At 51.1% G+C, this 11,089-nt stretch overlaps 1 protein-coding gene across 1 annotated transcript; it reads right to left on the bottom strand.

Annotated features, from left to right (window-relative positions):
- Positions 1–475: 475 nt before the first annotated feature.
- Positions 476–8,431, bottom strand: FCAMR (Fc alpha and mu receptor). Its single transcript, XM_007105480.2, is given in 8 exon segments — positions 476–660; positions 1,302–1,420; positions 2,074–2,830; positions 3,795–4,133; positions 6,147–6,160; positions 6,910–6,958; positions 6,961–7,026; positions 8,383–8,431. Coding segments are annotated over 8 exon segments (1,563 nt in total). The 5' UTR covers positions 8,417–8,431.
- Positions 8,432–11,089: the final 2,658 nt, after the last annotated feature.

The following is an 11,089-nucleotide window of genomic DNA, read 5'->3' as shown; positions in this document are numbered from 1 at the left end:
GTTCTTTGGAGACATAGTGAGATGGAGGAAACAAAATTACTGCCCTAAGAGCTTAGAATGTACTTGAAAAGGATATAGTTTAATGTGCGCAGCAGGCTGAGTGTTAAGAGATGTCAGAAAAAGGGGGCACCTACCAAGGGCTAGGAGTGATGGTTGAAATTTTGGTAATTCTCCACTCTGATTGGAAGCCTCTCATATTTTCAAACCTCCAGGAATGGAAATTCCACTTTTTCCAGGTCCACTGACCTCCTCCAGTAACTAATAGATCCTTTCTTGCAGCCTTCTTTGAGTCACAGTGTCACCTTTGGCCATGAAAAATTCTGGACCTTCCTTGGTCCAGTGATGGTCAGCCTTTGCTTCCCCAGATGGAGTCCCAGCTCCCCAAGCTTCCCTTCATACAGGTGGAGGAAGGAAGAGAAGAGGCTGGGGCTATGATATTCTGTCCTGGTTCTTTTCTCCATGGTGACTGAGCGGCTTATCCTTCCATTCCTCGGGGTCCAGGGTCCCTCTCCGGGATACTCAGGCTGGCACGGAGAGGAGGAGAGCCATCCTGGAGCATCTTCCTTTCCACCTGGGGAAGCTGGTCTGGCTGGAGGCTCAGCTCCGGGAACTGTGTCATCTGAATCAAGGTGACCCCTGAAGACCTTTCTGTCTCCTGAGCTGCACAGACACAGAGCACACTGTGAGCATCCTGGGCCCTGAATTTGATTCCTTGAGAACCACCTTCACCCACCGCAAGCCTCAAGGACTTCCTGACACAGAGGATTTGCAACTGAGCCCTTAGATCGGCAGGGATTGGGCCAGGCCTTTGGGGCACTGGGTGTGAGACTCTTAGCCCCTTTGACTTGCTCCCAGAGCATCTCACCCTTTCTTTGCCAGATCTAAACACCGTGGAGCAGTCCCTTTAGGAATGTTTAAACCTGGGCCTGGTGCTTTAAGAGACTTCCAGCTGGGCCGTGCAGAGGGTGCAAATGCAGTCTGGTTCCGCATTTGGGCCCTGTACTCCGGCCTGCTGTCGGGATTGTTCACGTGGTTCATATGATTACCAGCTGTCTTGCCATCTTCTGAAGAGCTTCTCCTTAAGCTCTGGGATGCCACTGAGACATAAATACATAGACTACTTTCCCATTTGATTGATAAAGGAACCAAGGCCAAGCTTGGTTAAATGGCTCAGACTAGAATTTAGCACTTCTACATCCAGAAGTCCTGGTACCCACTCTGACCCCGACCCAGTCCTGAGGGTGTCAGATGGGAACAAGCACTCCCCTCCCCGGCCTTGGGGTGACTTAAACTCCACTCACAGCTCCTCTTTCTCCGGAGCTTCCTTTGCAGCAGAACAAGAGCCGTCAGCATAAGCGGACACAGCACCGAAGAGACTGGGGTCAGCATCCGAGAGAGGTTTTTCTCTTTCAGAGAAGCACTGGAGTGGAAGCAGCAGGGGAGGGGATGGTAAAAGCACAGGAGAGGGGAGGTTGGAGCTGGGTAGGAGGAGACTGAAGACCCTTTGGCCCTTGCTCCTCATTTTACAGATGAGAAGCTGAGGCCAAGGCAAGCTGGCTGCCCGATTTCCCACGGAGGGTTAGTTGCCGAGCTGGGACTAGGTCCCCTGCCTTCCGGTTCCCAAGCCCTGATCCTTTCCCTCCTCCACCAACGTGTCACAGTGGGCAAGAGAAGTGAGTGAGGGGCAGGGCATCTACGCTTGGCCTTTGGCTTTGCCACAGTCTGTCTTTGCAGCTTCAGTGAGTCACCCCCCGACCTCGTCGGAGCTTTGTTTCCTCATCTTTAAAAAAAAAAAAATGTCCCAACAGTCCCACCTAAATATTCCATTATTCTAGTGCTTATATTTTTGCTTGAAAGTCACATGAAGATACTCAGATAGTGTTCTCCCAGCAAGGACCCTTGAACGAGGGAGGATTGTGACTTTCATGTCCCTTGCGCTTTACTGTCCTGAGGTTACAAAGGGAGAGGAGAGAGAGCAGACGGAGGGAGTCACAGAGGTCAGCTCACTGAGGGCCGTGCAAAGGGATGGAGCAGATGTGCAGTCCCAACGGAGAGGGCGGCCTGGGGCTTTACCTCTTCGCGTGGGAGTCCTTGCCCAGGGGCCTGAGGGGCCTTGCTGCCAGGGCCTGGCTTGGCGTCACTTGGCGACCACTGTCTCCAGCAGGGGTGTCTAGGTCTCCTTCACTGCTTCCTTCCGCAGATGCCATCTCTATGCTGGTTGGCTCCAAGGTCCACGCAGCTGCAACTGGGGTGGTTCCTTCCACGGAGCCCAGGGCTTGTGGCTTAGAAACCGACATTTCTCCTTGGAGGGTTTCCCACATCCATTTTTCTGAGACCAGGGTTGATGGCCTAATGGTCGCCATGACCTTCTCAGCTGTGTCTGGGGCTATTCTGACCCTCTCTGTTTCCTCTCTTTGCCTATCAGTCCCAGTAGTTGTTTCCCTCTCTCTTTCGCTGGCCCTAGCCCTGTTTGCTTCCAAACTTCTGGCGCTCCACACTCGATCACCTTCTGTTGTATTGGACACACCTCTGATGGCTGAAGCTGGTCTCTGCGGAGTGGGGATGGTTGCCCAAATGGAACCCTCTAGCTGGCTGCCTGTCCCTGGAGCTACGACCCCAGTTGCTCCTGGGGTCTGTCTTTCCTTAGCTGAAGCTGTGGTTTTGCTGGCTCCTAGAGTCAGAGCAACTCTGTCCCATCCTGTCCCTTGTCTCTCTATAGTCTGGATAGTTCCTGGTGTCCGTCTGTTGGTCGCTGGCGATACTGTCACAAAGGATCCCGTGATGAGCTCGCCGGCAGCCACAGTGGCTGCGGGGATGGCTCTGGAAAGACCTGTGTGAACAGCAGAGAAGGAGACCGAATGAAAAGGCCATCCGGGCTGCCTACAGGACACCAGGCTGCAAAGGACACCAGGCTTGACGTGTTTGCTCCATGGAATGCAACCTCACTAAGCAGTGCCGTCTTTGGCCAATATGTTGGATAAAATAAAAAACTGGGAAAACCAGATGTGTTCTCTAGTCTGTTGCCAATATTGACATTTTATGCCCCTATCTCCTTTTACCCTCACAAATTCTCTATCCAGCTGCCCCAGGACACCATGCTGTCCCCTTTCCCAGGGCCCACACCCCTTCACGTACTGCTTTTCAAATAAGAAAAAAAAGAAAACTCCAGTCACAGCAGAGCAGCCAATGTCAGCAGATGGTTAGATAGCAACATCTAATCAAACAAGTCCACTCTCTGGACTCCTGCCTGCCTGCGCCATCTCTCCGGTAGACCTGCCTTTCATAGCCTGGATGCCCTTCCTTGGACTCTGGGTACCTGACTCTAGATCAACTCTCCAGAACGAGCCACGCATGGCACTGGCCTGGTAGCTGTCAGATGTCTGCTGAGGGGCTCAGCCTTAGGAAGAGCTCAGTCCCCATTCTTCTGCTTTGCCTGTCTTATGTGCTCTGCATGTCTGAACAAAGAGACATCATGACCGTAAGAAGCCATATCCTCCAATTCACCAGCTTCATGGAGCTCTCTTCAAATATATGTGCCACAACTTTCGGGGGGAATTGGGTGGGATAGATTACGGGGATTCAGTTGGGACGTTTTCCCTAGTATCTACTTTCCCTCTGAAGGTGGTCTCCATCTGAAATGAAAGTCTATGTCTTAAAGTCCTTGCCTGACCCCAGCTTTTCATCATCACTCCCCTTGTGTTTAAAGCCCTCTTGGACCTCTGGGTCTTCTGTTGCCCCTTGCCCTTCCTAGCATTCATGTCACCAAACTTGACCTGCCAGCCATCAGCCCTTACCTGCAGAGATGGTCAGGTTCATGCTGAAGAACAGCATGTGGTTTGTGTTTCCAATGCCACAGCGGTAGCGCCCCACGTCCTCCGGGGACAGCTGGGACAGCCTCACCACAAACAAGCCTCTTTGTGGGAAGTCTGTTAGGGCCACACGGCCACGGTAGCGAAGGTGAGTGTAGTGGTTGGTGGACACGATGGTGTGGCAGACCCACGTCAGGGGGCTTAGGCGGCACCAGTACTTCCTCTGATGGCTGTTGACGAGCAAGGGTGGGTAATGGCACTGGATGGTGACAGCTCCCCCAGGCTCCCCAGACACCAGCCTCGGGCCCTTCAACGCATTTGCAGCTGCAGGCAGAGAAAAAAAAAAAGTCCAGAGCAAGAGTGCTGAATTTGTCACTGTTTGGGGAGCTATGAGCTCCAAACTCTGCCAGAATTAGGAAACAGGTCAGAAAATGCCTCCGTGAAAGTGAAGCTGCAAAGAATCAATATAGAAATGTCAGAGCTTAGCCACTAGGTCAGGAGTAGCTCCAAGGTATGAAATGGAGCTGTGTCCAAGGCCCCATGGAGAGATGAAAATGCAAGAATAATCTTACCACTACTTAGCTAACCACTCTTGAGCTTATCATGTGCAGGTGATCTTGTACATGTCCGTCCAAAGCCTGGATTCATACGACTGTGCTCCAGTGCAGATGTTTTTTAAAAAATGCAAATGTTTAAGAAGCTGCCATCTAAGCACCTGTAAGAAGGCCAAGGCAACATCTGACAGAAGGGCTGTGGTTTAATTGCATGGAATGTAAAAGAGAGATGTTAAAACAACAAGGTCCTACTGTATAGCACAGGGAACTATATTCAACATCCTGTATATTTATCCTGTGATAAACCATAATGGAATCATTCTGCTGTACAGCAGAAATTAACACAACATTGAAAATCAACTATACTTCAATAAAATGTTTTTTTTAAAGAGGGATGTTAAGTAGTAAAAACAGATGCGTGCGACTTCTGAAAGGAGAGGGTGCTGGAAGTACAGGAATCCTGCTCTGCTCGGTGGGTAACTCCCCAGACCATCGTTTTCAAAAACGTTCATACTTGCTCACTCCTCTAGAAATGGAAATAACCAAGTGCCGCTGTCAAAGCACAGCAGAATTGTGACTATGTCTGCTTTGGCGGTAGGCATGGATCATAGTTGAAGCACAGTCTATGGCCCTTTTACTGACTTAAATTTGATCCAATGCAAGCAGAAACAAAGTCTACTCTTTCTCTCACTGCCTCTTCATACTAGCTCTGGGATGTCTCTCCTCCTTGATGAAATCTCAGACATAATTTCAAGTATGGTAGCTTTCATAGTCTCGCTCGGATAAGAAAATGTCCAGCCCGGTGACTGCTGCAACTCCAGCCTCTTATCCAACTGAAGCCTTTTCCTATTTCCCAGCTACACTTGATGTGGGGGAGGGGGACAGGTCGGGGTCTCTTGCTTTGCTCGACCCCTTCCCCTACTCAGAACTGCTCTTGGGGCCCCTCTGGGATTGGGTGCGGAGGGGAGAGACGAGAGGTGAATGGAAAGTCGGGATCTGCTGGTGGCGCCCTCCGGGCATGGCAGACGTCCAGAGCTGCGTCCTTCCCTTTTGCCTCCCAGATCGCTTGTCCGTGGCCTCTGGCTGCAGTTCCTTCTTGGTAGGAACTGCCTCTCCTCCTGCTGGCCTTTTATGACTCCTCCACCACCAAGCCTAGGACTTCTGGCCACGTGCCCCTCTCGTGGTTACAATCCCTTCTGGGTAGACCTCTTGGTAGAGGCCCTGGGGCAGCTCCTTTCTGTGGGACCTACATTTGGCCCCAGGGAACACACCTTTGTCCTGCTGTCAGGAGAAATCTGGGACATACAGCAAGCTTGTTGAGTGGCATCCTAGAAATTCCTTCTCTTACTTGACTTAAAGTGAGGAGGAGGTGATCCGTCTTGTCCCCCAGGGGCAGGTGGTGGAGAGCACAGCACGCTGTCTCTCTCCAAAAAGCTCTTCTCTTCTACCTCTGATGATTCTTCAAGACACTACACGGTGGTCTATTTCTGGAACAGCCAGCTTTGCCATCTCTCTCCATAGTCCTGCCCAGGTGGTTCAACATGTTGCTTTAGGATGTGGGTGCCTGGCATCTATCAATTTGTTCTATGTCTTTAGCACCTCTGAATCCAAGAAAGTTTCATCCTGTTGCCAGGACTGGCTACATAATTTGCAGGGTCCAGTGCAAAATAAAAATGGAGGATCCCTTATTCAAAAGTTACTGAGGTTTTCACTATGGCAACAGGAGAGCATTAAACCAAGCACCTTCTGAATGGGGTCCTGTGTGACTGCACAGGGCACATGCCCATAAAGCTGACCCTTCCTGTTGCATATGTCTTGAGGTCTCATTATAGGAAGAGTCAAGGCCATAAATGTTCGGGATAAATCAATACTCACTGTAGGTTTAATTAAGAGACACACAACTATGCCACTACCGATAAAGTTAAATGGCAACTTATCATTAAAAAGTAAGAATCTTCGTAATTACAAACAAAGACCACCTCAGGATGACAGTGATGGTGGTCTGATAAAGTGTTCACACCTCATATTTCAGGAATCTGCATGTGATCTACATGTCATGCGGCGCAGGCAAAAGGATTAAGGAGCCCCATTAATCAGCGGGATGGGCTGTTCTGACTTCGCAGTTGAGAGCTGATTAGGAATCCTTAATCAACTTTTGCAATACACATTTTTTTCTTTTATAAATACCAAATTTCACTTACCCTTAAGAACTTATTCGGTGGATGACTAGTAGCTCTTGGTTATATATAATAAAGGTTTTGGGAATTGAGTACTGGTTGCCTGTGAGAATTAAAGAAAGGGCTGGCATTTTAGGATCCATGTGGTGCCTGCCAGGGGTCCCTTCGGTGGAGGTGGCGCCCCCGCTCTCATTCACCCGTCATCTCCCAGCACTTGTCCACTGTACGGCTTCAGTCGGGGATGGGCGAGGGAGGCCTGCACTGGAGCTTGACTGGAGGCCATGGACTGGAGCTTGACCTGGTCTGAGGAAGTGCAAAAGGCCTGTGACAGGAGCAGGGAAGGCAGGGCTGGTGACTGGGACGGATCACTCCTCCCTCCAGCAAAGGGGTGAGAAAACCGTGAGTGTTTCCTTGGCCCAGAGGGCAGAGAGCCATCCCACAGCCACCTGAGATGGGGTCTTCCGTGTGGAGGGGCCAAAGCAGAACCTGGGGCACAGGGAGGAGATGGGCCCTCGAGGGATCCACAAAGGCATCCACAAGAGGAGGAGCCAGCTCTAGAGCCCGGCCAGGCCAGAGAGTTCCAAGCCATCCCATCAAGTAAGAGCTGCCTGGCTCCTGCTCTCCTCGCACCTGCTGCTGTGACCCTACTGGCGTCCCAAGTGCCAGCTGCCTCGGCGGGGAGAAGAAAGAGCAGGGGAAGGGAGAAGGCAGCCCCCAGACCCCTCCCTGCCTTCCTGACTGCAGGCCTTGGGGGACAAGGGGGCAAATCTCTGCATGAAGATTAAATTGCTGACCAAAATATTTAACCGGCCACTTACAATGATCAAATTAGAACATCTGAGACTTAAAGGAATTAGGTTAAGACTCTTCTACGTTCAGAGAAAAATCATGGGCCTGCCTGAGTTTTCATCTGGGGGCCGGGGAAGCTTGCTCCTACTGAAAAATTTTAAAGGGGGCATTGGGAGATGAAAATAAAGAGGTGGTGTGATTATATCACAGAGGGTTCTCACCCAGATATAAGTGACCTTTGATTCATTAAAATTCTGATTTGTTTGTAAGACAAACACAATTGGTAATCCTTTTTTTGTATTGTCATAGCGTTTATTTATTCATTTATTCTTTCAACAGTTATTTAAGCATCTACTTGGGTACCAGACACTCTAAGCACATACTAACTATATTCCTCAATGGCTCCCCATTTACCATCAAAATGAAACCAGATACCACAGCATGGAGACAGGACCGTTGGTCATCTGAGTCTGATCAGCACACCAGCCTGTCAGGACCTACAGAGCAAGCATTCTGTCTTTCATCCGTGTGTCCCTAGTGCCTGGCACATGGTAGGCCCTCCATAAGTATGCATTGACTAAATAAGCAAATGCGGAGATGTAGTATTTACCCATCTGGTTGCTTTGTAGACTCTGCACTCTTTGAAGTAGGTCAGGGTTTTTATGTCCCTAGTACTGGTTCTGGCACTTGAGCGTTTTTAGAATGTGTGGAAATAGAACGGTGCTACCCCTGGCTTTTGCACACCCTGGAACGCATCTCTTGCAAATGCAGCTGACTTTCAGTCATCAACTTGAATGCAAGAGAGCAGAGACAGATCAAAACTGTGACTATTCCAGCAATCATCAAGTCAGACATATGCCCTCTCATGTGAGCTTTCACCTCCCTCTTTCCCTCTGACCCAGATCTGATCACTCCCTCGATCCAAAGCCATGCGGATGCCCGAACTACGGTGCGGGTGCTGAATGCCGCTGAGGTGCCCGCCAGGCATGTCTGCAGCCTGGAAGGCTCGGGTCTGGGTGTACAGGCTCTGAAGCTGGGCTATTTGGGACTCACCCTGCAGCAGGCACAGTATGAGGAGGATGGGCATTTTCCATCCTGCCCTCTGGTTGGTGACCTGCAAAAAGAAAACACTGTAGATGAAGAGGCCTGAGAGGAGACGAGTGAGAAGCCGGGCGAGCAGCCCTGGGACCTGGGCAAGCACCTTCTCACTCTGGGATCTTGGTTTGCTCAGCGCTGGGGCTGGATCAGCTCCACCTAAGAGCAGGATGTACCTGCCCTCTGAGAGAAGCACAGCTCCATCCTCACGGCCCTAAACACGCACATTTGGCCTGGGTCACTGCCACCGAGACTAAAAAACTCCCTCTGGGGGATTCCAGCCCCGGCACCCACCTGCCAGCGTGGAGCTCTGGATTTGGGGGAGCATTGTGTGGTGGAAAGACCCCAAGCTAGAAGTTTAAAACTTAGCTGGAATTGTGGGACCCTGGAAAGGTTACTCAGTCTTGGGGATCAGCTTCCTCTCCACGGGGAATGAGAATCTGTACAGGGCTGTTGTACCAGTTAAACGAGACTGTGTTAGAAGAGTCAACAGCAGGCCTGGTACTGAGTCGCTCGCTTCCCCTTCTCTTCTGCAGAAGGAGAAGTGCTTCCCTCAAGGGAAGCTTTCTATCTCACTGGTGGTGTGCCTCCAGTCAATAATAGGTGTTAATTAACTCTCAGGCCAAGTAGTTTTCTGCCCAAGGGTCCTATTCTGTTTCTTCTCCACAATTTCTAGAAAGCCCTCCCTGGCCCCCAGTCCACACGGATCTTCCCCTGCTCTGGTCTCTCTCCCTGGCCCGGGGAGCTCCTTGAGGGGAGGACTTTGAGCCTCCAGGCTCTGAACCAGGATCTAGCCCGGTGTAGGTGCCCAAGGCACAGCTATTGTGAACAAGAACCTTCCACTCTTTTGACAGACACCAGGCTGACCACTACCCAATGGTCTTCTGTTGCTTGCTGATTTAAAAGGCAGGGATGGTACATTACACTTCATTTGTAGTTCCCACAGGGTTTTCATGGATGCTTTTTGAGTGACTAAAAATCTCTTCTTTGACTCTATCTACTGCTTATAGTTCCTGGGACGTGTGGACTTTTTTTTCTAAAGAAAGCAAAATTAAGTTAGCCATAGTTTTCTCCTTCCAATGCTAATACATGTCTCGCTAATGTTAAGAACAGGCTCTGACAGTCAATGGTCTGGTCCCCTCGCCCCACCCCCTGTGCAACTAGACAAAGCCACACAGGCCACTGGCCAGTCTGGGCTGTGGGCTAAAGGGGGAGAAAAGGGAACAAGGTGAGGAGGAGAGGGGGAAGGCAGAGGAAGTAGGAGAAGGGGAAAGGAAAGGTAAGGTGGGAGTTGAAAGAAAGGAGAGAGGAGAGAAGGAGATAGAGTCCATGGTTGGCCCTGTAATGCAAGCTGTCGCCTCAGTGTGGCTCTGCCTAGCCATCTCCACTAAAGCCTCTGCCTGCTTTATCCAGGTAGGGCCCCCAGAGTGGCCAGATCTGGAAAAGTCCACGGGCTCTTCTGCTTCCTGTGCCCTCCCCTTAGAATCTCCCGGGTCTTGGGCACCATCATGGCAGCCTCAGGCCCTCCCTGCCCTCCAGAGCTGCTGGTTTCCTGCCTGCACCTGGAGACTTTCCCAGGTGTGCCTGCAGCTAATCTGTTGTTTGATTAATATTCACCAGGTCCAGGCTAACTTCTGAGGCTCGTGCCCAGGTTCTCCCAGGTGAGTTTTTCAAAAGTGCTAAGTGCTGACACAGCACATGCTGGGGCCAAAGTCTGCACTGCCCTGCTGGGGTTCTCTGAAGTGTGCACCAGTGGGTGCAGCTATCTCTCGGCTTCAGGAGCAAAAGCCGCCTCTGAGGGGCAATGAGGAAGCACAAGGTGTGAGATAAAATGCCTCCAAAGAGTTATCGGCCTTGACTAGAGGCTGCAAGGATAACATTCAACGGAAAGTCTCCAAATCATCCACCTGCCGATAACCTTCAGAAAACCTCTCTCCAGGAGACAGGGAGCCCCAGCTCAGTAGCTTGGGGCCACAGGCCTCTGTGATTGTGCACAGCATTTTAGGGGACAAGGGCACATTGGGGAATTCTCTTGTCCCTCAGTCCTGCTGGAAAGGGATCTACCCCATCTTCAGCACAGGCTGGTGTATAACTCCTCAGATCCCTACTGGCCCCCTGAGCCCCACTTCTCTCCTATGCCCCCATTCCCATGGCAGCAGACGAGAAAGGAAGGAGGCAGATGTAGAGGGAAGAGCACAGAACCAGGATTCAGGAGGTTCCGCATTGCCCATGGCAATGACCTTGAGCAATGCCCCTTTCGTCTCCACTGCAACACAAGAGCTTTGACTGCAAGAGCGCCATGCTTCCTTCCCCTTCTTAATGTTAACTGGTTCTAAATCCCTCGGGGGGCTGTAAGGAGTCATGCGCTCTGGTGGGAGAGAGAGTGGGTGTGGGTAGAAGAGTAGGAAGGTAGGAGGGAGATGCTGGCCTGAACTCCAGCATCCTTCCCTGGCCTCCCGGGAGCGAGGCCAGGCTGCTCTGCGATGGCCGCTGCTGCAACTCACCACCCACAGCTGGAGACAAGCCCCCAACCTCTCGGGGGGAAAGCCTCACCACACCTTTTGTCCTCCGGGCTTAGCTGGGGATTCTCCATCCATCTCTGTCCAGAAATAAAATCCACTTGGACTTCTTCTGTTTTTGGTATGCTGGTGATTGGACGCCTTCT

Source organism: Physeter macrocephalus, chromosome 4, assembly GCF_002837175.3.
Source record: "Physeter macrocephalus isolate SW-GA chromosome 4, ASM283717v5, whole genome shotgun sequence".
NCBI lineage: Eukaryota > Metazoa > Chordata > Mammalia > Artiodactyla > Physeteridae > Physeter > Physeter macrocephalus.
Note: the sequence above shows the minus strand (reverse complement) of the source record. Positions and strands in the feature narration are given on the sequence as shown.